Source organism: Rhinolophus hipposideros, assembly GCF_964194185.1.
Source record: "Rhinolophus hipposideros genome assembly, chromosome: 15".
NCBI lineage: Eukaryota > Metazoa > Chordata > Mammalia > Chiroptera > Rhinolophidae > Rhinolophus > Rhinolophus hipposideros.
Window position 1 is genome coordinate 1,296,610 of NC_138061.1, and position 26,952 is coordinate 1,323,561.

The window sequence follows — 26,952 nt, forward strand, 5'->3', positions numbered from 1 at the left end:
ATAAAGTGATCCACAGTTGGTCACACCTGTGCTGTACCTGGAGGCATGTGGGAGAGGCCATGCTGCGAACCAAGGATGGCAGCTACCAGTAGCAGTTCTGGGGTAGCTCTGCAGAAAATCAAGGACACACGGAGGCCTGCTGCCACCTGCTGCCGGTTGCCAGCTCCCATAAGGTTTTAGCCACTGATAAAGCCTCCTGATAGGGAGTTAGGCAGGGCGGGGTTCCAGTGCTTTAGCAGGGCAGAGCTGTGGAGCTCACAGACCAATCAGATTTGGCAGTTAAGTATAGGGGGTGGGCTCAACACAGGAAAGATGGTGCTCGCCTGCCAGCTGCACAGAAGAAGGACCCCACACAGGGAAAATGGGGACTGTCCCTCCAGTCCCACGCCAAGTTACACAACTCAGTCTCTCCCCATATGTCTCTAACTCCCCCAAAGTCACCATCCCTCCCCCAGAGCCCAGGGTGAGTGTCTGTGTGGGCCATTGAAGAGGACGTCTGTGTTTCCTGCAGCTCTACAGCCCACTCAGACAGTTGGAATCTCCACTGTTTTTCACAGAAAGATGTTGTGGGAGCTCCTCCTCCTGGCACCAGTACTCTGGGCTGGGGAGCCTGGTGTGGGGGGCTGAGGTCCTTTGCTTTTTTATGGTGAACCTCTATGACTGAGATATCTGTTTTGATTCTCAACCACCACATGGAGGTTTGGAGCCCTCTCCACCCCTTCCACCCGTCTCATCATGGCTTCTTCTGTACATCCTTAGTTATAAAACTTTTGTTCAGCTGGACTTCAGATGGTTCTCCAGGTTTATTGTTCTATAATTTAGTTGTAGTTTTGATGTGTTCATGGGATGAGGCAAGCACAGCATTTATCTACTCCACCATCTGGGGTCTCCTTCTTCTCTTCCTACCTCGACGTATTTTTAAAACACAGAAAAAATACAGATTACCCATATGAAGAGTGAAAAGGTGATATCACTATAAATCCTACAGACATTGATAGGATAATGGGGGATTAGTAGGAACAGTGGTGTACCAGTAAACATAAAAAATATAAATAAACTGGTAAATTCCTTGAAAAATAGTAATGTACCAAAAATGATACAAAATAAATACCTCTTGTCTAGTAATGTCATTGAATTTGTATTTTTAAACCCACTCACAAAGGAAACTGCAGACCCAGATGGCTTTAATGATGAATTCTATCAAATGTTTAGGAAAGATGTAATACCAATATTGCATAAGCTTTCTCAGAAAATAGAGGAGGAGGGAACACCTCCCAACTCATTTATGAAAAAAAATTGCAAGAAGAGAAAGCTACGGACCGATGTTCCTCATGAATATAGATGTAAAAATTCTTAGCTAAATATTAGCAATTCAAATCAAGCAATATAGAAAAGCATAACATATTGTTATCAAGTGGTGATTATTCTCAGAATGTGAGTGATTTTACATTAAAAATCAATTTAATTTACCATATTAAAAGGATTTTTTAAAAAAGTGACCTCAATATATGTGGAAAATGCATTTGACAGAACTCAGCATCCATCTCTGAGGAATAATGTCAACAAAGTACGACTAGACGGGCGTCCCTCACCTGCTGTCACCTCTCCAGCCTCTGACCTGTCTGAATTCATGTATAAGTTCTCTGATTTTGTTCTTTTCTGAAATTATTTTGGCTTTTTTAGTTATTTTTAATTTTCATATGATCATACTATCTGATTTTAAGACTTATGATAAAATATGCAAATTGCGGAAAAGATCAAATGAACAGAACAAAATGTCAAAGTAACTCAGTGGAATCAACACTCTTTTTAGAAGCCACTTCCAGAATGAGTAGGACCTGTGAAATCCACAGCTCCATATACGCGGTGAGAACACCGAAAAGAATTGTGAATATCCATTTTTTCAGGACTCCATAAATTCAACATAGAATTGCCAACAATTATTCAAAAAAATGGCTGAATCTTGGAATTGTATTCAAAACATAAATAACTCATACAATGCAATAAGAAGAAGATAAACACTCCAATAAAAATGGGACAAAGACATTTCAACAAAGGAAGTATTATGTTATATACATTGAATTATAGAGTTTAAATGAGTACATTATATTCTATGTAAATTGAATCTCAGTGGAATTCGATTCAAATTTTAATATTAAAAACTTGGCAAAATATTTGATGAGACTCTTGACAAAGCAATGTATATGAATGACCAATAAACACATGAAAAAATGCTAGATATCTTTAGTAATCATAAGAAGGAAAATTAACCCCTAGTGAGATAGGAGTACATACACACTAGTGTGGGTAAAATTTAAAAATAACAATTTTAGGTGAATATCAGAAGCAAAAAACCCTCTACATTTCTGGGGAGATTAAATGTGGTACAATCACTTTGGAAAACAGCTTGGGAATTTATTATAAAGTTAAACATACACTTTCACATAACCTAGAAATTCCATTCATACATTTACTAAAAAGAAATGAAAACATATGTCCACATAATGACTTGTGCATAAATGTTTATAGCAGATTTCTCATTACAACCTAAACTGGAAAGAACTAAAAAGTCCATCAGCAGATGAATTGATAACCAGGTCTGGGTATATTTACACAGTGGAACACTACTTATTAATCAAAAGGAATGCACTTCTGGTCCTCGTGAAAATGTGCTTAAATCACGAAGAAGTTATGCTGAGCACAAGAATCCAGATACAAATATGTGACTATTCAAAAATGCTTTTATATGATATTCTGGGACAGGCCGAACTGAGGAATAGGACACAAAGCATTTCAGTGGTTGCTGTAGCCTGGGTGGGCTTGTGGGAAGGAATTCGAAGGGTACTTTTGGGGTGATGGACAAGTGCTGTGTCCTGATTGCGGTGGTGGTTACATTTGTAAATACAGTAATATGAATGCATTTTATTGCATATCACAGACACCTCAGTAAAGCCTATTTAAGAAGTAAAGGAAACAAACTATGAAAACCAAAACCAAAACCATTAGTGTTTCCCTATAACAAATTCACCTATGCAAGAACTTTAACAGGAGAAATACCATGTATTTCCCCGAAATCTCAGAGAATCTTCCAGTCTTGAGAACAGCACGTGGCCACGTGACTAAAGAGCTGTCCATGGTCCCTAAGTGGACGAATTGTGAAGCAGCGTCTGGGAACTTTTGTGAAGGAGCAGCTGGTACTCACAGAACAGAGAAGCCATCAAATGAAAAATCACTTTCAAAGAGGTGTCACTGGAAAGGAGCAATCTTGATAGAGCTGACCACCCACAGCACTGGGTGCCTGAGCTCTGGGAGGTGGTAGCTCTCTCCTTCCCCCCTCCCCGCCTCCACCCCTCACCAGGAAGCACAGACCTAGCTATTCCTCTCAGCCAGCGGATGACCACAGGGATGGTCTTTTAACCTCAGTTTTGTTCCATGTAGCAGACAAAACTGACACCCCAGTTGCAGGTTGCTGTGCAGACTGAGTGTGAATGCCTGCAGTGTGCCTGGCACAGAGAGCTCAAGGGCATTGCTCAAGGTCACAGAGCCACTGAGAATCTGAGTCAGGATGCAAACAAGGGCACCTAACCACTCAGTGTAGAGAGTAGCATCTCCCGAGGAGGATATTTTGTGTCTTTTGCCGTCAGAGGCATGTGTGTGAGCGTTCACATGTCTGCTCTGAAGGCATTGACACAGCTCACTGGAGATGTGTGCTGTTTGCAAAGCATAAAGTCTCATGGGGTATTCTTCATGGTTGAGATTGCTAATTGTTACCTAAAAGCCTTTATCCTTCCTATAGAGTAATAAGAGTTTTTAGCTGAGATCCCTCCAGCCCCCATAAGTCTAAACATTACATTTTCCTAAATCCCTTGCAGATAGTTATGGCCACATGACTAAATAGTGGTGGCCAGGCCCTCAGACAGTGTGGCAGCCTGGCATCACCTGTTGACTTTTCTGTCCCCTTCCTCATCCTGCTTGTCCCATAGCTGGAGCTCCAGCTGAGACCATCTGGGACACATCAGGAGGGCTCGTTCCCAGCGTCATCTAGGAGCAGAGTCCCAGCCCTGGATGGGTGACTTTGGTTCACCTGTGTGTGGGAAAGAAAACCCTGAACATTAGTGCTCAGACAAAATAGATAAATACTAATTTTTGCTAATTGTTAGCTGAACCTACTCTCAACCATTGATAAAAAAGTACATTCAATTTTATTTCTTAGGATTATCTTAACTATGAAGTACTCATATCATGTGTGCTTATAAAGAAAACCATCTATCCTGGAGTGCGGCCAGAGGAGGAGAGAAGGGGGGCCTAAGGCATCAGCACAGCATGTGAATGGGGAGGGGACGGGGTTCTCAGTTTACGCACTGTTTACAGATGTGCACCATGTCCAGGGGGCTCAGCGACTGCGCTGACCCAGCCACGCGCCCCTGGAAGCAGCATGCAAATAGCTTTCCTCAGCGGGGATATCGTCTGTGGCTTTGCATGTGTCGCAGCCGCATGGCAAGCTGCGTGTCAGGAGGTCTGTTTCATTTCCCAGAGGAGACTGGGTCATAGGTGTTAAGTGCCCTGTGTGCTGTCACTCAGGAAGTGGGTGAATTAGGATTTTAACACTGGGAGTCAGACACCACTGCCCGTATCGTCCAGAAAGCCCAGTGCCTCTTGGGGGTCACCAGCTCTCTGAGGACGAAGGAGAGGTGACCCAGCTAAGAGAGCCAAGAAGGATGCAATACGGAGTGGAGCCAGCAACAACAGCAGCAACAAATAGATAAATTGGACTACGTCAACACGAAAATGCATCAAATGACAGAATCAGTAGAGGGACAAGGCAACCAACCCACAGAAAAGGAGAAAATATTTGCAAATCATGTACCTGATAAGGGGTTAATAGGTAGAACATACAAGGAACTCCTGCAGTTCAGCAACAAAAAATAAATAACCTGGGTTCAAAATGGACACAGGACTTGAATAGCTGTTTCTCCAAAGAAGACACACAGATGGCCAATAAGCTCATGAAAAGACGCTCCATGTCACACGTCATCAGGGAAAGCGAGTGAAAGCCACCTCATGCCCACTAGGCTGCGTCCAGTTACATCTAAGCCAGAAAATAACGAGCGTTGGCGAGGACATGAACAAGACAGAACCCGCATACACTGTTGGTGGGAATGTAAAATGGCGCAGCCACTGTGGGAAACAGTATGGCGGTCCCTCAAAAGGTGAAAAATACAATTACCACATGAGCCATCAGTTCTCCTTCTGGGCATATATTCAAAATAATTGAAAGCAGGGTCTCCAAGAGATATTTGTACACCCAACTGCATAGCAGCATCATGCACAATGAGCCCCAAAGTGGAAGCAGCCCATGTGGCCACCATGGGGCCTCGGCACACAAGATGCAACGTACACACAGTGGGGTGTCATTCGGCCTTAACAGGGACAGAAACTCTGACTCGGGCCACAACGTGGATGAACCGTGACAACACAGCACCAAGTGAAGCCAGCCACTCACAAGGGGACAAATGCTGTGATTCCACTTCCGTGAGGTCCCTAGAATAGTCACAGTCGCAGAGACAGAGGACATGGGGCTTCCAGGGCCTGGGAGAAGGGGGGATGGGAAGTTAGTGTCTAATGGACCTGGAGTTTCAGTTTTGCAGGCTGAAGAGTTCTGGACGATGGTGGTGACGGTCACTTAACGGTGAGTGTGCGCAGTGTCACTGAACTGTATGCTTTGGAGTGTTCCAGATGGTAAATGTTATGTTTTGTGTATTTTACCACGTTTTAAAAAATCAAAATTAAAAACAAAACCATGAATGGAGGTAAACGAGGCACTGGGTCAGGCATCTTCCGTATGGAAAGATATAGAAAGAAAGAGAAAAAAGAAACAGATTCACAAGTTGGAGAGTAAGCGAGGCGTGGAGTTTGGAAGTATTGAAACGCAGCGCCTCCGCCAGGGTGGAGGCGGCCTCGGAGTGGACAGAAAAGTGATACGGAAAACAGGCACACAGACTATTTTTCAGTGTTTTCGCATCCCAGCCTCCGCCCCCATAAATATTCTAAAGAGCTTTTAGCAATGCGATACCAACTGTCCTCTAACGCACAGGCTTCGCGTGGCAACCCCTTCTTGGCAATTTGTGAGAAATGATGAAACAGTGTGTGAGTTGATGGTAATTAATGCCTCAGGAAAAGCCTGTCCTTGGCATGAAATATGAGTCCTTCCCCATCCGCAGGGAGTGTGGGTTTTGCCTGGTGCTGGCGGTGCGCTGGCTGGGCGGGTCTTGGCGACCCTTTGAACCCTCCCACCTCGTGCTCATTGCAGCTGGGGACACTTTCTGGTTTTCAATAGTCCGTGTCCTTGTTACAAGAAAGGCGACTTATGTTTGCTATGTGTGTAGACTGACAGATTGGAAGGGGACAGGGAAACGGCCATTTCATACTCTTTGTTGAAGGCCCTTTTTTAGAGATGGTACATCTTGTTTGTTTGTGTATACTGACATCTGGGAGTGGCAACGGTGGGCATTTAACCAGCTAGCCATGTGTAACACGTGTCACATAGACAGAATAAGTGTCTCACGCATTTTTAATTCATTCATTCATTCTCTCGTCATCCATTACTCTGTCAGGCGTCAGCGGAATGCTCCTATCTGCTGAGCACTGCACTGGGGAAATCACAGCTTCCCGTCTGGGGAGGAATGACCCACATGACGATAATTCATGCTCACTTGTGCCAATCCCAAGTGAACACAGAAAAGCTGGTGGTGAGCCACCCCAGGAAGTGGCGGCCCACACATACAGGACTTTGAGGGGACACTGGTTTACAGAGATGAATACCCACGGCCCAAATCAAACTCGGGAGTACTGGATGGAGAAACCGCCTCTAGGCTATGCTGAGTCCGTCCGTGCCCCACCCTGTTTCCCCTGCAGTGGGCACTGCTGCCCCCTCGTCCTCCGACTGCTCACCTAGAGGCTGGTCGCTCTCCTTTAACGAGACTCGTTCTCTGCATGAGCTCAAAGTAGCTCCTGCCTTCACTCAGACCACACAGGGAGAAAGCCGTGTCCCACGGGAGAAGCCTCTGAAAGAGGAGCAGAGGGGATCACGCACTGGCTTGTCTCTGCCTCCCAAGGCACGTTTGCACAACACATGACCACATAGCCTGCTTCTCTGTGGAGCCCTCCTAAGAATTTCATCACCCTTCTTAGAGAGTTAGGCCCTGCTCTCCCCAAGAGGTGTGGGCTCAGCTGGGAGGACCTGGGAGGACACTCCACCCCAGTCAGGAGGACATCTTCCTTCCACAGCGAGGGGCTGCTGTGCTGGGCTCCAGGGCAGCGGCCACCTGTGGGGTGGAAGGACCAGGGGCTGCGTCGTTCCTGGTGTGGGAAGGTGCTGAGGCCACCTGTGTGTCCCTCCCCCCAGCTTCTGCTGAGCCCAGGGAGTACTGGTGTTTCTGCATCTTTTATTCATAGGCTCTTCATGGAGCAGGCTCCCAGGGGATAGTCACAAGAGCATGAGTGATGTTATTTAAAAGCGTCTTGCCACTTGATAGCAAAAGTGGAATTATTCTTGTAGTGCAACCCATCAATCTCTAACGATGGCTTTTTAATGCTTTTTCCAGTGGAAGGTCAAGTTTAGTGAAATAACAGGGGCGGCCTCCCAGGTGGCTGCTTGTAGCTTTACTTTACACTCTTCCTTGAGGACTCTGCATGGGAGTTTCCCTTTTCTGTCGTTCTGGAGCGAGCCCCTGTGCTGTAGCAGGAACACCACCTGATGTCCCCTGAGAGGGGAGTCACCCTTCAGCCCAGTGGGACCCTGAGGGGACCATGCTGGGTCCTCTGCCAGCAGGCAGGTTCACGTCTCCTGGCACATGGGCGTGCCCCGGCCAGCCGTCCTGGGGACAATGGAGTAGAGAAGCTGGACGGCCAGTAGGACAATGCAGGCCTGTGTCACAGTGCAGTGCCCAGCGTTTCATTAAAACCAGCAGCCAGAAGATTTCGGGACCTGTTTCTAACCTCCGCCCGCCGCTTCGCCGGTGACGTGGAGAGATAGCACTTAGGGAGTGAGGACGCCGCCTTTGTCAGTGGAGATTACCAAGGTGGCCCATGTCCCTCCAGTTCCCAGAAGTGTCAGCTGATACATGGGAGTGTGTGACCACGAATGACTAGAGCTTGTTCCACACTCTCCAGGGAGGTTCTGCTTTGGCCCTCTTGATGATGGGTTTGCTGACGCGGCTTCAAGGTTCTCCTTTCTAGCTATTTCCTTATTCTATGGCACTGAGTCTCAGTGTTGGGTTGGGGTGGGGGAGCTCTTCTTTGGGGGGACTTGGCAATATTTGGAGACATTTCCTGATTATCAAGACATGGAAGATTGTTGCTGGCACCCCCTGGGGTTAGACTAGAGATGCCCCTTGACATCTTGCCGTGGCCAGGGCAGGCCCGCAACAGAGTGAGGCAGCCCAGCGGTGATTTTAAACTCAGCTTCACTGAGACACGCAAGACACCACCCACTAAAAGTGTGTGTCTCAGTGCTTTTTAGTATACTCACAGATATGTGTACCTTTCACTTCAATCAATTTTAGAACATTTTTATCACCTTAAAAAGGACCCCCCCACCACTGAGCCGCCATTCCCTAATCCCCACTGTCCCCCCAGCCTTAAGCAACCACCAGTTTATTTTCTGTCTCTATGGACTTGTCTATTCGGGACATTTCACAAAACACGGATCCTGACATGCGATCTCTGGCGTCTTTGCTGAGCCTCCTACTTTCAGTACACGGTGTAGCGAGCACTCTTCCGTTCTAGATTAACGCTGTAGCGCATGGATATAACACACACGCTATCCTTTCATCAGCTGGTCAACACTGGGGCTGTTTCCTCCTCCTTAACTAACTTTGACAAAGATGCAAAAGCAATTCAAGGGAGGAAAGAGATCCTTTTCAACAAATGGCGCGTGAGCAATTGGAATCTGCCGGCAACACAAACAAATAAAACGGAACCTTGACCGAAGTCACATGTGTCATTCAAAACTTAATTCAAAACGAATGGTGGACTTACTGTAGAATATAAACCATGAAACTCTTAGGAATTAAAAAATAAGCATAGGAGTAAATATTTGGTATCTAGGGCTTGGCAAAGAGTTCCTAAGCTTGACATCAGAAGTATGAGCCATTAAAGGGGAAAAATGATAAAATGGACTTATCAAAATTAAAACATTTTGCTCAATGAAAAACCTTGTTCGGAGGATGAAAAGAGAAGGTAAACACTGAAAGAAAATGTTTGCAAATCACCTGTTCAACAAAGAATTGTTATCTAAAATATATAAAGAACCCTGAAAACTCAATGTTAAAAAGACAAAATTGCATTAGAAAATGGGTAAAGATACAAAGAGACATTTTACCAAAGAGGATATACAGATGGCAAATAGCACACGAATACAATTGGTTTCTTTAAAAACTAAACTATAGTATGACCCAGAGATTACATTTCTGAACATTAATCTCAGGGAAATGCAAGTATGTTTATACAAAAACCTGTGCATGAATGTTTCTAGAGGCTTTATTCATAATAGCCTCAAACTGAACAGGCCACATGTCCTTCGGTGGGTAAATGATTAAACAAATTGTGATACGTCCATACCACGAAATACTACTTACCAGGAAAAAAGGAACAAACTACTGACCCAGGCAGAGACCTGGGTGAACCTTCAGATATTTACACCGAGTGACAAAGACAGCCACAAATGGTGCATGCCATGAGATTCTGCTGACATCATTCCTGAAATGACAAAATTATAGAAATGGAGACTAGATTAGGGTTTGCCAGGAGTGGCGGGAGGGGTGGCAGCAGCGTTGCGGTGGGTGTGGCTCTAACTGGGCGGCATCGGTGGTCCTTGTCATGTTCTGTTTCTTGGCGTTCTGTGTCAGTGACGGCGTCCTGGCTCTGACACCGCACTGCAGCAAGGCCACCACGTGGGGACTGGGTAAAGGCACATGGGTCCCTCTGTGATATTTCTTACAATTGTTCCAATTGCATTAAAATTATACAGCACCTTGGGAAGGATTAACACTTTAAAATATTGAATCTTTCTATCCACATATACGGTGTTTCCACTTTTTAAGGTTTTTAAAAATGTCTCAACAAAGTTGTGAATTTTATGCATAAAGAAATTGCACATTTTTTATTGGATTATTCTTTGGGACCTCATTATTTTTGTTACTATTGTAAGTACAGTTGACCCTTGAACAGCATGGATTTGAAATATGTGAATCTACTTATAAACGAATGTTTTTCAGTAAATACTGTGAATGTATTTTTCTTACTATTTTCTTAATAACATTTTCTTTTCTCTAGCTTTATCGTAAGAGCAGAGTGTATAATACATATAACAAACAAAATATGTGTTAACCCAGTGTTTATGTTATCGGTTAAGGTTCTGGCCTACAGAGGCCTGTAGTAGTTAAGTTTTGAGGGGTCAAAAGTTATCCACAGATTTTCAGCTGTGCAGGGAGGGAGCACCCCCAACCCCTGTGTTGTTCAAGGGTCAACTGTATTACATATTTTTAATTATATGTTTCACTTGCCTGTGTTAGGGAAATGCAAATAAATTTTATGTATTGATTTTTTAAAACTTGCCAAACTCCATTTGAAATTTTTAAGTATTTGCTCTAGAAATTCTAACACGCCTGTTTAATTTAACAAAGTTAAAATTTAGTAAGTATCTTTACTTCTTTCCAGAGTTACATGCTATTTTTATCTAGTAAATTATAGTTCTGACTGAACCTTTAACGCACAAGTATTCATTTACTATTGTGTTGTCAGGTTGACAAAGGTATGTTTCACCCACACAATGACTTCTGTGCTCACCAACCCTGCTGGCACCTCTGACCTCCCTCCTGGGGTCACGACTTTCTTTCTCTGGAACCTCATTGTCATTCCTTCTAGTGAGAGTCTGTCGGAGTAAATGCTCTCAGCTTCTATGAGTTTTCACAAGTTTTCATTTTGCCATTGTCTTCATACCGTGTTTCCCCCAAAATAATACCTAGTGGACAATCAGCTCTAATGCGTCTTTTGGAGCAAACATTAATATAAGACCCGGTCTTATTTCACTATAATATAAGACCTGGTTTATAATATAATATGATATGATGATATGATATGATATGATACGATACGATACGATATAATATAATATAAATATAACACTTGGTCTTATATTAATTTTTGCTCCAAGAGACACATTACAGCTGATTGTCCCGTTAGGTCTTATTTTCGGGGAAACACGGTACCTTCATATTCTAAGATGTCAGGTACTGCATTCCATATTCATCAAACAAGGTGAACTTTGTTTCTTCTATACGCGTGCTGATTTCTGTACTTATCTGGCTGTTCTCTTGGTTACTAAGAGAGATGTGTTAAAATCTCCCATTATGATTACTAAAATTTTTACAAAAAGTTTTGCTAATATTTCATTTTACTCTAATGTTGTGTTTCTAGACACATATACATTTAGAACTGTCATAGCTTCTTGTTACATCATTATATGCTGCCCCTCTTTAATCTCTAACGAGGTTTCTTGTCCTACAGTGTACTTTGATGTTGGAGTAAACAAACCAGCTTTCTTTTGGCTGGCATTTGTACTTGGGCAAATATTATATGTGGGGCCCTGTCTATAGAAATAATTTGATATAACAGTGTATTAGAAAATCCATGGGTCCATTTGAAATATCAGGCTTTATCCATGAAAATTCAAAACAATGGGTAGAGAAGAGGAACACATATTGGTTCATTCTCTAATCAGTCCACAGAAAGATTCTCGGGAGTACTCAGATACCGTTTCTTCCTGTCCAGGTCCTGGAATCTTCTCTTCATGTGGTTTGTTGCCAGATGCACCATTTCTGGCCCATTTCATATGTCACGACATGAGAAAAAGATGGCAGCGCTATTGTGACTCACGGTGTGTAGCCTTTCTTACCTGTGTGCCTGGACACACTCGCTCTGCCTTAGCGCCACTACGGGGGTGTGATGCCTCTGCCCTCATCCCCCCAGAGGCCTCACCGCCGTCCTGCCTCTCTGATGTTGGTCATGGGCTTCTTTAATGCTGCCACCTCGCAGGTCCCCTCCAGAGCATGTGGGAAATGAGCTTGAGATTGGTCATACTTCCAGCAAGCGGTCCTTGGGACTTCCCTACATTCCGGAAAATGTGTGGCCGTTCTCTCTCTAACATTGCCCCTCCCACTCCTCCTTTCTTCCTTTCATCCCTTTCTGGAGCACTTACTAGGCACACGTTAGCCCTTTTGACTCTCTCCTCCATGTTTCCCGTCCTCACTTTCACTCACCCAATGCTTTCCCTCTGTGTGATGTTTGCTGCGCAATTCTCCATTCTTTCCTGTCCATGGATTATCTCTTCAGCTGCGTCCAATCTGCTTTTCAGTTCACACTTTGTGTTTTAAACCTCAAAGACAGCATCCTGCCTTTCTAGAAGGTTTATTAAATCAATTTAAAATTCACCTCCTTGTGTTTTATAATCTATCATTCTTCATCTGCAACTTTAGTCATTATTTTACAACATTTTTAAGAGTGCACTACAATATTGAAATGTTCTTTGAATATACCAGGCACACATATTTTCTCTTGCATGTGCTATAATTCTAACACTGTCTGTCTGCTGGGGTTGGATTCTTCTGTTATCATTTTTTCCTGCAAACCTCAGTCAGGATGGCTTCTTTCCCCTGCGCTTTCAGGTACTTCCCTTTCATCTTCCTCTGCAGCGTATCTCTGGGAGCTGGATTTCCAGTGTCTTCGTATAGTCTTCTTGCCAGGTGCCTCGGGCCCCCTCCCAGCAGGGACGGCTTCGAACAATTCGTTTGGCCACACAGGTAATGTGAATTGTGACTCCAAAGCCGCAGAAGGACAGTCTGTGGTCACAGATCCTCAGCAGACGCCTCGTCCTCCCGTTGCCTGGAGTCACGTGCCGAGCGGGTGTTTCTGCCCGGCTCCTTTCGCAGGATGCTTTTCCTAGTTCACACTGCGGATGGGGTCCCATGGACTCCCCGTCGTCTATGGGAGTTTCTTGAGCAGCCTCCCGCCTGTGCCCACCACGGTAGCACAAGAGAGAAGGGGGCTTGGTCACTGCGGGCGGTGAAGGGGTGGGTAGAGGATGGCTTCGCTTCCATTACCAGCATGTGTATTTGGGGTTTTCTCATCAGTTTTGGCCTCTCAAGATTTCCTCTACTTTTAAAAAAATTGATGTAATCTTGTTGTAGCCGTACTTTTTTTGGTAATGTTTCATACTAGGAACTGTTTTCAAGACATATTCTGTAAGACCCTCATTGAACAAGCTTCCGTACGACTGCTGGCTCTCCTGTCTGCTTCCGAGGATGAGACACCTGCAGTTTGCAGCCTGGAGAGTCTCCGCGCAGAAGGGAGGGGTGTCCGGAGGACTGGGGACCCCTAGCGAGGGTCCTGCCTCCTCCCTCACTCCCCCAGAGCCATCGCCACTGCCTGGGACACCTGCCTGGGCTGCTCAGGGGCATAGGATGCGGGAGGAGGACGAGGGCTCTGGGTCAGAGCGTGTGGGGCAGGCCAGGTGCCCTTCTCAGCAGCAGCCAGAGCCCCGGAGCTGGGGCAGCCAGTGCCTGAACAGCGCCTGGGAGGGCTGTGGGAGGGCAGGGCGGGGGGCAGGACCACGTGTCCTGGGTTCTGAGACGTTAGACGAGAGGATGGCCCCCGGCAGTTCCAGCTGGCTTCAGGTCTGCTCGTTCGCTCAGGCCATGGTCAGCTTACCTGATCTCCACTCCTGTCTTCCGTTTCCCCCAGCAGGTCCCCATGAGGGTCAGAGGTGAGCCAGGCAAGATGCGGACTGTGGTGGCCAGGGCCGTGGGGGCATATGATTGTATGATTAAAATCAGAACAAGGGCTCTGCTGCCCATTGCTGAGGCCTCTCTGCCTCTCTCAGTCCCTCCCTCTCCTCCCGGATGATCTGGTTTCTGTGTCCTTGCTCTAATGACGTTGGACTAAAGTTCCAGAGGCCACAGGGAAGCCTTTGAGCACGCTGCCTTTTAGGGGTCAGCATTGCTGGCGCTGAGGCTGTCACTTCCTATGAACATTTAGTTCTTGCAAATGCAGACAGTCACAGTGGGCAGAGAAAGTGGGAGGGGAGGGGCTGAGGGAGGGTGGGCACCGCCTCCAGGCCCCCGGGGCATGCCCTGTGCAGGGCTGGCTGCCTCTGGCAGGGCCGGGACCCCCTCTCTTCCCAAAGTCAGCCTGCCCCATCTGTAATTCATCTTCATCTGGCCGCCAGAAAGCAGAGCCTGGACTGGGCACCAAGGAACCAGGATCCTGGCCCCCAACTTGGGTGCCCGAGGCCAGCAGTGGTGACTTGGTGAGGACGGCTGGCTCCTTGGGCTCCTGCAGCCCACTGTCTGTGTGTCCATGGGCGGTATCTCCTTTTGCACAAAGCCCAGTCTACAGCAGTGTCCAGAGGGCCCTGGTCCACAGCCGGGGCTCGGTTCTGGAAGGCGCAAACCTGTCTGGTGGTGTGAAAGGAAGAGCTGCGGGAGCCAGGCTGCTTCTCTCTTCCCTCCTTCAGGGCTAGTTTATTTTATATTTTAAAATAAATGTGATGGACCTCTGGCTTCCTGTGGGGACAAAGCCCTAAAAAGCAGTTTCTAGGCTCTCGGCCTCACATAGAAAGGTGCTGGCTCGGGTAGTAAATGGCCATCAACTGTGATCAGATGGCCGTCAGCTGTGGCTAGTTGGCCGTCAGCTGTAACCCGTAGGCCATTGGCCACTAATATAACGGCTGTGGCTACGCTAGCAAAAAAGGGATGGGGGCTAGCAAGAAGATGGTGGCTGGCAAGCGCGGACTGCTGTTAGGCAGATTATGCAGATCCTGCTTCCTGTGTCTCCAGCCCAACCGCCAGCGAGAATATATTGGTTTGACTCCACTATCTATGGCTCCGTGGGTGTTCCTTTTTGGCCTCACCGTGTCCTGCGTTCTTGTGTGGGGAGCGGGAGCAGAGACCGCTCTAGTTGGCTCAGTTGTGCATCTTCTTGCAGGACCTTTTCTCCGACGGGGAGATCTTTTTCATTATCTTCATGGAAAGGAAACAGAAATGACAAATGGCGTAGCGAGTAGGGTCCCCCACATGACACTTCCACTTGGAGAAACTGGGCCTGCAGACATGGCGGGACTTGTCCAGGTTCACATGGCCACCCTGGATAGAGTAGCCAGAGTTAGACCCAGACCGAGCTCATGAGACGTCACACTCAGTGTGACAACTGTTGGTTCGGTCAAACCTCTGTCACATAGGGGCGCTTCAGGTCCAGTGATGTCAGGGACCTGGCCAGGAGGACACCTGGGATGGGGGCAGAATCCTTATGACTCCCAACAGTGCTTGAAGGTTGGGCCATGGGCGTCTGCCCCCCAAGCACTTGTGGGCCCCATGGAGTGGCTTTGTGGATGGAAGAGTCTGCCACTCTGCAGGGTCATCTCCACGCTGTCTGATCCTGGGGAGCCTTGGAAGCTCCCAGAGCAGGTTTCAGCAGGGGGAGGGCCCAGCTCTCAGTCCACCAACCTCTCTTGGAAACCTCACTCTTGCCCCGCCCACCGCAGTTTCATGCAGACATCTCTATTTTACTACTTGCCCCCTTAAATAATCAAAACTATTGCCCTGCCCAATTTTGAACATCGAAGAAGGTCAGAAGTCGGATGCCCCAGAGATTGGTCCCAATGCAAGTGTATTTCAATACATTTATTAATGAATTGGAAGAGTCTGAGAAAAGCTTAAGTGGCAAGATTTGCTGACTGCACAGAACTATTTAATTGTTCAGGGAAGAAAAACAGACCGTCTTCTAACATATTCTATTTTTTTCTTATCCAAAGAATGTTTTATCAAGATAAAAAATATTAAGATAATCAATGATGCACAATTAGCCATCTCCTTGTTTTCTTTATTTCTGTTCAAAACATAATTTACAGTCGTAAGTTGAGAATTTGGATTTAAAGGATTAAGACTGCTGCATTCAGAATTGTCACCAAGCAGGGAACTTGGCGAAAGGAGAGACTCATGGGTAACGAGTGCCTGGTCCAGACTCCCCAAAGCAAAGCGAAGAGCGTGAACCAGGGTGGACGCATCAACCCGGCCTCAGCACTGCGGCCGGTCGCTGGGTCTGTGGAGGGACCCCACTTCCACCCTGTCCTTTGGGCTCTGGGCCCCGTGTGCGGTCTCACTGCGGGCCGGTCCCAGAGAGCCCTGTTGCACAGCACGCCTGCACGGCGGGTCACCGCCTCTGGTGGAGGGAGGGGTGCGGGGACGTCGCCGCTGGTCAGCTGGGGCGGCATGGGCGGGCGCTGAGCCCCTGCAGCCACGCTCCCCGCAGGAGCCTGCTCTCCTGGTGCCCCCCAGGAGCCTGCTCTCCTGGTGCCCCCCAGGAGCCTGCTCTCCTGGTGCCCCCCAGGAGCCTGCTCTCCTGGTGCCCCCCAGGGGCCTGCTCTCCTGGTGCCCCCCAAGAGCCTGCTCTCCTGGTGTCCCCCGAGGAGCCTGCAATCCTGGTGCCCCCCAGGAGCCTGCTCTCCTGGTGCCCCCCAGGAGCCTGCTCTGGGAATCCAGACCCCGCCTTTGGAATGGGCGCCCACGTGAACCTGGCTGGGGTCTGCAGAGTATGTGCGGAGTACAAAGGGCTGAAGAGCCCGCGAAGAGGATGGAGGGTCTCAGGGCTCAGTGCCAGGCGGCTCCCCTGGTCTCGCTGTCACCACAGTGAATGTGCTGGAAACAGTGGTAATTCCCGTGACCTCCAGGTGGCCCAAGCCGCTTTGCTTCCGAGTTACTTGCAATGAGCGGGTTTGCTGTCGCACGTCTTCCAGCGGTGGCCTCTCTCACACGTCAGCATGTGGCCGGGCCACGTGTAATTAGGCTGAGTGACAGGTGTGCCTCCCCCGGGACACGGCTGATGGAGAGGCCCAGGGTCTCTGCTGCGGTGATAAAACCAGGGAAAGGTCACCACGACGACAGGTTGCGCGGGGGGTCACGCGTCTGGTAGGAGATTAACACGCTTTGATAGAATTAGATAAAACTGCTAAGTGCAGTGTTGGGGGAAAACAGGCAGTTTCGGTTTTCTGGCGGGTGAGAGGCCTGCTTAGCAGGCGTCAGGCTGGCTTTCCAGTTGTGGGGCCGGGCGCTGCAGAGACTCCACTACCACCCATCAGGCCGCCACGCGTGTGTGCTGAGAATAGGCAGCTGCGGACATCGCCGGCTCCTGAGCCGCGAGTCGTGTCCTGTTAAGACGGACGCCCCCGCCCTCCTCCAGCCGCTGGGGGGGGGGGCGGTCAGGGGCGGGAAAGGGCATGGGGAGGGCTGGGCGCGGCGGGAGGGAGGGCGCAGAGGCCCCCAGTCTGTCGGAAGCCTGTTCGGGGCACCGGCCCCTCAGTGGCACTGACCTCCTTGCCTTCCCAGCAATTCCTGGGGGTAAAGCGCAGGCAGAGTGGGGTGGGGGGGCTCAGAGCGAACACGCCCCCCAGCCCCCCCTGCTCCGCCCTCTGCTCTCAGGGGCGAATGGGGCCCACTGCTCTTCACGGCCCGTGCTGGGTGTTGTCACCGCGAGCCCGCCCTCCCCCGGGTCCCTAAGCTTCTCCAGGGACACCTGTCATCTCTAGGCCCGCACGCAGGCTGCGTGGCGTGGAGCTAAGCTAAGCCGCCCTGGGGGGCACGTTCTGTGCCGCACGTGGCTTGGCGGATGGCAGGCTGCATCCCAGCCCCTCTGCGCCCCTTTCCTGGGCTCCTCGCCACCTGCAAAGCCCTTGGTGGACGGGACAAGGTCACGCGGCAGACCTGTCTTTGCACTGGGGGGGTCGGGGTGGGGAGGGCCTCAGGAATGGGCCTCCTGGTGATTCCGGGCGGGGCTCCAATCCAGCGTGAGGCTTCTGCTGTCCCATTCCGTGCACGTTTGACTTGGCAGCAGGTGTCATGGGTGCGGAACCTGGTTCCCACCCAGGGGCCGCCTGGCGAGTACCCAGGGGCCCGCCGGCAGCGGGGGCCGGTTTCACTGCACCCACACAAACCTGCTTGCATCCCAGTATCTGGGACGTTTCACGTGTGTCTTAGGTAAATACACAGACAGATTTTCGTAGCTACAAAACGTGTGACAGGCTGTTGAGTGGGGTCCCCGTTGTCCCACAGTTGGTTACTGAATTTCCATTAGGGGAGCGCTTACCTAGGCTTCTGCTGGTCCTCAGTGGGCTGTTATCCTGCTGCAGATAACGGGGTCCCCCAAGAATCTTTGATCATGTGGGAACCTTCAATAATGCTATGCTATTGAGGGAAAACAAGATTTAAAACTGTGTAGAGTATGAGATGGGTTCACAGTGTTGTAGGACGCAATAGTATACGATAACTGTATGTAATCTGTACTGCATGTGATCACATCCCATGTAGAAAGGTGAGTAGGAAAAACATGCCATGGAGGGGAGGTCGCCAAAGCTCAGGGCTCTTTTCCCTGGTGGGTTGGACTCGTGATGCTTCTCTGTATTGTACAAACATCTACAGTAACACACATATAACAGCAACAATAAGAACACCCTTCATCCCATAAGCACTCTCCTGCCCTTCCACGGTGGTGTCGTGGCCACCGCCTGCCTCAGTTTACCTTTCTGTTTCCTAGGGGAGTTTTCTTCCCATCACCTGAACCCATGAATGGCCTCCCCTCTCCTACTCTGTGCTGGCCAGTCACCCCATCCACCTCGTCACTCAGAAGAGATCAGGGACAGCTGTCACTCTCAATTCTTGTGCTAATTCCAGTTCTGTATCTCCTTCCAAGAGTGTGCCCCAAACACCAGACTGAAGTTTCCAACTGTGACTCTGATGGATATTCCCAGGTGTCCCAGAGCCTTCAAGGTAATTCCCTCTAAAGCCAGCCTCTCTGCTGGTCCCCAGCGACTCCTCATGTGGCAGAGGGGTGCCCCCACAGGCTCCCAAGTTGGACAGGACTGTGGGGTTCACAAACTGCTAATTCTTCCTCCTCCTGAGGACGCCAGTCCGCTGCTGGTGGCTTGCTATCTGGGCTTTCATCCAGGGCCTCAGCGTCTGACAGTTGGCGAGTTTTCAGGAGGAAGGATCCCGTGGGATCAGCCCTGTTTGGAGAGCTGCTCTGGCAGTGTGGATGGTGGGTGGGGCAGGGCACTGCTGCGTGTCACCTCGTCCTCCACCCCCGCCCTCCTGCATGTTCCCCGGCTTTATTTTAACTCTGCAGGCCAGGGAAAAAAGCATTTCATCTTCCTCTCTCTTTTTTTAGATTCTTACATTTTACTTAGAAAAACAGTAAAATAACTTTAAAAAAACCCCCAAACTTTTACAAGCTGCAAAATCTTGTTTCATCGATCTCTCCCTAACGTCCAACATTATTTTCTCCTGAAAGGTAATAAACAACTCAAAACTCATTAGCACATGTAGCTAATTTGCATGTTTCTCCTGGTGCTTGCTTGGGTGCTGTCTCCCCTTACCTGGAAATTTCTGAATAATATGGACAGATTTAAGGCTGTTTTTATTGCTTAAGAGAACTTAAGACTAGATTGTATATAAAACCCTTTATAAAGAAAAATTTTCACTGGTTCTCACAGGTAGATAAAGGGCCTGAGTTGATGGGTGGCAGTCATGTGCCCTGCCCAGGTCTGACCTCTGGGGGCACTGATGGGTCAGCAGACTTCCTGCCAGCAGCACAGGTCTACCTGTCACAGAGCCTCTGCTCACAGGTGGGCGGTCATCTGATTCCTGGCCCTCTGGAGGACAGGGCTTCTTGCTTCCAGAGAGTCCTGTGAAATCCCCATGGGAATGAGAGTGTCTCCAGTCCATGGGAGTGCAGGGCTGTTCTTGGTTTGAGTGTGGGGGAAAACCCTGAGACGAATCCTGCTGAAACGAGAGCCAGAAGCGGGGGTTAAGCCCATGTCCTGTGTACCCCAATCACATCAGTTAGTTAATTAGCAGAAATCGCCCTTCGTCTCTGTTCTGCTTGGCTGTGTCCCTGGAATTCAGCACACAGCAGAGTATGGAGAAGGGGTTCAAAGCTCTGTGTTAAATGAATACAGTTAAGCCTGTGGCAGGAAATGGCACAGCAGTTCGGGCTGCTTTGAGGTTCGCTGTGAATAGTTACTTGCGATTTCCTGTGCTTGTTCAGAGTCAAGAAGTTGCTCAGGGCACCATGTACCCAGGGCACTGGAAAGCCCAGGGAGGGGACATCAATCACCAGGTGACAAAAGCTGACTTTTAGCAGACCTCCAAGGACAGTGCTGTATGGGAATGGGGCGAGACACCTCCTGCAGTGCCTGCTGAGGCACCCACAGATGGTGACAAAACCTGCCTTCCCAGGTGCGTGGGGTCAGGGCAGGCAGCACTTCATTTTCGTTGGGGACAGCATGGCAGATGGGCACTGCCACCACTGGTCCCCTGGCCCAGCCTCCAAATGATGGAGAAGGGATGGATAACTCTTACTCCAACAGGAACAAGAGGGCCCGTCAAGCTGCCTAAAGATGCCCCCCCCTCCCAGTTTCTTAGTCTGGCTGGGCCCATCAAGATCCAGACACTTATGTCACATGTGTGTGCATTTACAAATGTATGCACACGAATTAAGGGCTCAAGCTGAATAGTAACAGCCTTCAAATCTGCAGAGCTTTCTGATTCTAGGTGAGAAAAAAAAAAATCTTGCCAGTACTTTTGCATCAAAGAGAGAAATAAACTTGCTAATTGAGAAATGGTTTGCATGGAGGAAAATATGAAGATGCCAGCTATGCAAATTAACATATGCCTAGATCTAAAAGAAATCGTGCCAGGCCAGGAGGAAATTAAATAAATTAGGATTATGAGGAAAGAACCTTAGCGACACATCGAAAGCAGTCTGCCGCTGTGGTTTATCTCAGGGGGGCGGTTCTGAGAGTCTCAGGCGTGTCCGTGGGCGCAGGAGGGTGGGTGCGCGCTCTCCCGCCCAGGTCAGGGTGGGCTTCTCAGACAAGCTTATGGATGAACACGTGCCTCACTGCCCACGGAGCGGCCTGCGGACTTCCTCAGCACACGGAGCAGTCTGCGTCCTGCCCCCGGCATGAATTGCCCACGGCCGGGCCGGGCCTCAGAGCTGCTTTTGCCGGGATCCCCAGCAGGAGACCCCGCGTTCCAAGGGCGGGCGTCTGTGGCGGGAGGGCGGTCCCCGAGTGGCCGGGACGCGCGCCGCCTGGCGGTGACTGCGCGTGAGCAGCGCGGGGCGGCTCTGCAGGCGAGGGCTGGGCTCTGGCGCGAGCCGGGGCCCGCGGGGGAAGGGTCGGTCCACGGCCCTGGGCAGCTCGGGGGCCCCGGAGGCCGCGTGTCGTGGGTAGAGGAGGGACGCAGTCCTGTGCCTGCGGGAACGAGGGCCGGTTCACAGGGTGCCTCCCAGCGAGCAGCGGGACGTGCGGTGCACAGGCCCGGAGGCGGACTGCCTGCGGCGTGCGGTGCGGCCGCGGGGCAGAGGGCCGGGCAGAGGGCCGTCGCGGGCCGAGGACAGTGCGCGCACATCCCCCCGAGAAAGCGGCCGGTCCGCGTGGCGAGCAGTGCCGCCTAGCGTCAGGGTCCGCCAGCGCCATCGCTCGGGCCCGGCGCCCCCGCCCGGAGTGAAGCGGGCGGCCCGCGGCCCTGGCGCGTCCTGGCTGGCGCCCCCAGCCCTGGCCCGCGACAGGACCCGCCGGCTCGTGCGCCGCACGTCGGCCTCCGCTCGCCGCCGCGTGCGGGTTCGGCTTCTGGTCGGCCGGGCGTGCCCCGTGCCCCGTGCCCCGTGCCCCCGTGCCCCGTGCGGCGCGCACCGTCCACGAGGGCCGCCGGGATCCCCCCCGCCGCGGGCTCAGTGGTCGGAGGCGCCGTGCGCAGGGCGCGCGGGCGGGGGCGCCGGAGAGGGCGGGCGGGGGGCGGGGCTCCCGCGCGGGCCGGGGGCGGGGCGAGCGGCTGCGCCGCGGAGCCCAGTGAGTTCGCTCCGGCGCCCGCGCCCCCGCCGGCCCGCCGCCGCCCGCGCGGGGATGTAGGATGCTGGTGGGCGCCGGGCTCCAGCGGCGGCGGCAGCCTCTCCTCTGGCCGATGAATGCGGACCCGCCGCCGCCGCCCTGGGTCTGGATGGTCCCCGGCCCGGCCGGGCTGCTCCGGCTGGGCGCCGGGGTCGCGCCCCCGCCCGTGCTGCTGGCCGCGGCCCAGCCCCCCGCCGCGCCGCTGCTCCCGGGGCTGCCCGGCTGGCAAGCCCCGGGCGAGACCCTGCTGCCGCTGCTGCCGCTGCCCTCTGCGCCAGACCACGCCGCCGCCGCCGCGCACCACCCCCTGCTCAGCGGGCAGGTAACGCGTCCCTGTCCCAGACCTGGGCTCCGGGTCCCCGGGCTGCTCACTGCCGGCCCCGCAGCTCGCGCTCTTCTGCCCCCTCCTGCCCCTCCCCGCCGCGGGGTGGTCCTGGCTCCCCAAACCATCAGGGCGCAGCCTGGCAGCCCTGCATCTGCAACAAAGTTCATGCTTCCACGTCCCGTTCTGCCTCCAGGCAGCGTTTGCGGTATTTCTTCGCGGTCTCTCAGCTGAGCAATTTAGAGACCCGCTCAGGGAGGCCAGACGTGGGGCTGCCCTGGCCGCAACTTTCCCCGGGGCCGGGGTCGCTGTCCAGGCGCGGTGCTGAAGTGGCCGCCGCCAGAGCCCAGCGTCGCAGCCGCGCACCTTGGCCGACTTATCGCAGAGAAGTTAATACTTTTACAGTCTCTGCCAGACTTGAAAAGCAAGCTGGGAATCAATAGCTATTTCTGATTCTGATCTCTCTCTCTTTTTTTAAATGTGAAAATAGACTCAGGACAACGCTTAAGAGAATTCAAACCCATGGAAGCTGGCAGGGAAATCCTGCCTTTAATACTAAGAAACGTTAACCGGTGATACCTCCCCCACCCCAACCCACGTCCGCCTGAGCCCACCTAATTAGCTAATGCCGTATTTCACTTTAGCATACTTTGGCGTTTAAAACCTGGAATTAAAAAGAAAAAGTCACTGTACCTTTGATTAACTGTGCAGTAGAGCAAGGCAGGCTGCTTTTGGCAAGATCCATTGTTTGCTATCTAACTATGCAGATGCATTTAAATCAGGGAATAACGTATTTTATTCCAAGGACTGTCTTCATTAGCATATTCAAATGAGTAGTACGTTAGAATAACCATTTAATTAATTTTATTCCAATATTATCGTGTGAGCTTTTCTAAAAGATGTTTTTAAACTCCTCCTAAATTGTTCTGTAGACCTAATGATACATCACATATGCAGTCTTGGATATCGTATTTTGATGTGTGATGCAGTTCATATTGGGTTTTATTGAAGAAGCCTTGGTAGCTTTTTCAATATTTTGGACGGGTTGTTATATCAGAGCACTACCACTAGGGGTGTATGATGTCAAGGAACTATATTTCTTCCTCTGTATAGAACACTGCATTTTTCCCCCTTGTAAATTAAAAAACAATTTTTTAAAACCTTATTATTAATCTTTTAAATATTTTTTTGTGCTCCATGTTTTCTATTAAGTGACCATATTTAGAACCAGAAGAATATTTTCACGTAACAGAAAATAGAAATGCTTTTGTGATTTTAAAAGACAAAGCTGTTGAAGCATTCCATATCACTGAGCTTTGATTTGATTAGTCCTCACTGATGAAGATTCTGTTATTTTTAATTAGGGATACTGTGTGTGCCCGCAATGCCCGCCCCTTCAGGGTTTGCTCTTTTCCTCTGCCTGGATCTCCAGTTATGTGATAAGCTCACTTACGTCTTCTTTACCTTGAACTCTGTTTGCATTTGTGAACCTTGGGAAACTTTGAATCTTAACCTCTTAGCTAGCTTTATTTTGAAAATATTACTTGTGTTTGTTTTTAAAATGACAGGTATAATTAATACAAAATGTTATATTGAAAGGAATATTATAACATACAACTCTCTGCTTTCTTACGAAAAGAATCCAAGAATTATAAATGGAATGCCTAGCATTTCACCTTTCCATTGTGGTTCCTCATTCATTGTCTTGGGGCAGAGACCCACTTCTTAGCACGTTCTCATGGTTTTGTACTTAGTTCTTTCTCAGCATTGAAGAATGCAGTGTGGGTAATGCTTTGTGATGAGTCAGATATGAAAACCTGTAAATTTTTAAATTTTGTGAAAATGTATGGCCTTTCTTGACAGAAGACAGAGGGAATTTTTCTCATAATCAAATGCATACATTTAAAAATCCCCCCTTTTTAAAAAGCAGCCATCCCAATATCTCCTGGTGCAAAGTAGAGTTGATTGTTACAAGCTAACGAGCATTCCCTCCTCTGTTCTTGGGTTTCAGTGGCTCTTCGGTGGCCATTCTCCATCAGTAGGACTGTCCCCCTCTTCCACTGTGGAGTTGGTGCCTGTTTTCCCACATGTCTGCACACCTGCTCTTCCTCACCCTGTTGGGAAAAGCTGGACAGACAAACGGATACCTAACTATAAGGTAAAACGCAGTCGTTGAATTGGATAAATGGTCTTCAGTGATTAAATTGCTGGGTATTTCCATAACAACAGAAAACAATTTATTTTCTATTTTCTAATTGCAATAGATTGACCATCTAGATCTAAAGAGATATCCTTTTGGAATAAGATCAGTCTGTTCAAAACACCAGCAGATGGGGGTGGGGTGGAGTGGGGGTCATTTTGTTTTAGCTTAAAATATTTGGATTCCATTGAACAATATAAATTTTTCAATGGTGAATGAGAATCTACTTTTCAAAAATTTAAATCTGCCACAATTGATCGAAATATAGCCTTAAACATTATGTAATTGAAGTATAAAATTTAAATATGAGTTTTTCTTGCTATTACTGCTCTCAGTGTTCATCTTTCTGATGGCTCATCTTGCCTTTGAATTCAGATTTACCGATTATACTTTGTTTACTTGAAAACTAAAACAAACGTAATGTGGTGACTTGTCTACACTACTTACCTCACTTACCTCACTGGGGTGATTCTTTCATTTGTAAACTGGCTGCTGGGCTGAATTAACCAAGTCAATAGTTGAAGACAAGCCCAGACAACTTTGTCCAGACGGCGATGAGTATTGGAGCCCCTTGGATCTTTAAATTGTAGGGTGATGCCTTCCTCGAGGCCCCCACATACAGACTGTCCAATATTTGATCAACGCGAGACAACATAAATAGTTTAGTCGTCTTTAGCTTTTACCATGCGCATGGTCTTAAATGTTATACTTGCTTTTTTTATTTTTTTTCGGACAGATCTTTTTAAATAATTCCTTTGCTCTGGACTCAATGTGGATATATCCCGAGGAATCAAGATTGTTCCCTGGGTACGAAAAGCCGCATTTAGTGGCAAATCAAGTGGCCATGTCTCTGTCCAGGCCGGCTCCTGCCTCCAGGACGCTCCCCACTGCGGTGTTAGTGCCTCAGACCATACCAGGTTGGTGCCCAAATAGTGGTGACAGTGTGCTGTTTTCTTCTTTAGCCACAGTCAGTTCATTTTAGGTATGGAGACTATATTTGTCATTTTAATGAAACAATTATTTTAAATTCTTTCAGTAAAATATAATTTCTTTTCATAGGCATGACTCCTTTTTATAAAGAAATTAAGTTTTGGGTAGCTTATTCACAATGTTTTTGGGATATGAAATGTATTTAAGATGAAGAGATGGCTGAAGGAATATGCCAGAATCATATTTTTGGTGCCGCATTTTTAGAATTGGACCAAATCTTCTAGTGGTTGCTCTCAATAGGGGCATTAATTGATCAGGCAATTCATTTAAAAACTGTGTCTTGTGTGGCAAACGGTACACACAGCAGAGCTCTGCAGGACACAGGCATGGGTACGATTTTTGTGAATTTTGCCTCCACGTTGGGGTGATACTGGTGATGGTCTGTAAAAATAGACTGTTTGGGAGATGAATTTTGTTCTATCTTTGGAGTCTAGTGAACTGAAAGAACATTTGTCCTGGAACAGACTCCCATGAAGTAATCCCTAGATGAAAGATTGTATAGTAAACTTTCATAGTAACAGGAGAATAAAATCATCTTGTGAATTTTTAAATTGATTTTTAAGTTCACCTTAACATGTGATCATATTATAAAAGCAAATGTTGCCCGTGCCAAAATTATCTTGCAACACCTTCCATTATGGAATATTTTACGACTTCAGAATTACATTATCTTCCTGTAATTTCCTACCTACCAAGCTTGTTTCAATATGTGTCTGTACAATTTAGTAATAAGGACATGCTCCCGTGGATAATGCAGTGCTGGTTGAGGAGATCTATTTGTTTTCTTCCCTGCCTACCTGATGTATTCTAATTTCCTGTGGGTCTTGTTTAGTAATAAGTCAGGAAGAACAACTCAACGATTTGTATTTTTCATGGGCCTTAATGATTCTTGAGTGAAACTTGCCTTCTGTCCTTGTAATTAGGCATTACTGAGTTATTAAAATCTGAATGAGCATCATCCATGCATACATTTATAAACATTTTCCACTAAGATGATTATGTTTCCTATTTCATTTAATGATGATAAAAGATGATTAGAAAGCATGTTTTATACAAGGATTCCATGACTTTAGTGGGCTCTTTTGGTATATGTAAAAATAATATTTTAGTTTCCCAATGCATTGGAAATAACTGTTGCCAAAATAATTAGCAAATCTAGTTCAAAAACTAGTAAAATCGGTTCAGCTGTTCCAGCAAAATCTTTAAGTGAACTTTGTACCTCTCGGCTCACTCTTGGCTATTACATAGACGTTTTGCAGTATATCTCAATCCTCTTAGAACACTCATACTGTGAACATACCAAGTATCTACTTAGTTGAAGAAGCTGTTGATCGTAGGAAACGTCCAGTCCTGTAGAGAATTTTTCTAGGAGTTTGAGCCGAACTGACAGCACTTGCCAGGAAGCCAGATCTCAGGTGCTCCAGAGAAGGAGAGTTCTGCTGC

At 48.6% G+C, this 26,952-nt stretch overlaps 1 protein-coding gene across 3 annotated transcripts in view; it reads left to right on the forward strand.

Moving 5' to 3' along the window:
* TCERG1L (transcription elongation regulator 1 like) overlaps positions 1 to 26,952 on the forward strand; it is a 411,473-nt gene that overhangs the window by 249,178 nt on the left and 135,343 nt on the right. For 2 of the 3 annotated variants that reach the window (XM_081074119.1, XM_081074120.1), the window contains 2 exons: positions 24,331 to 24,477; positions 25,256 to 25,436. In XM_081074119.1, the coding sequence (XP_080930245.1) occupies positions 24,331 to 24,477; positions 25,256 to 25,436 (328 nt within the window). Of the gene's footprint in view, positions 1 to 21,953; positions 22,320 to 24,330; positions 24,478 to 25,255; positions 25,437 to 26,952 lie in introns of those variants that run through there. The other variant, XM_081074118.1, reaches the window with a different exon arrangement.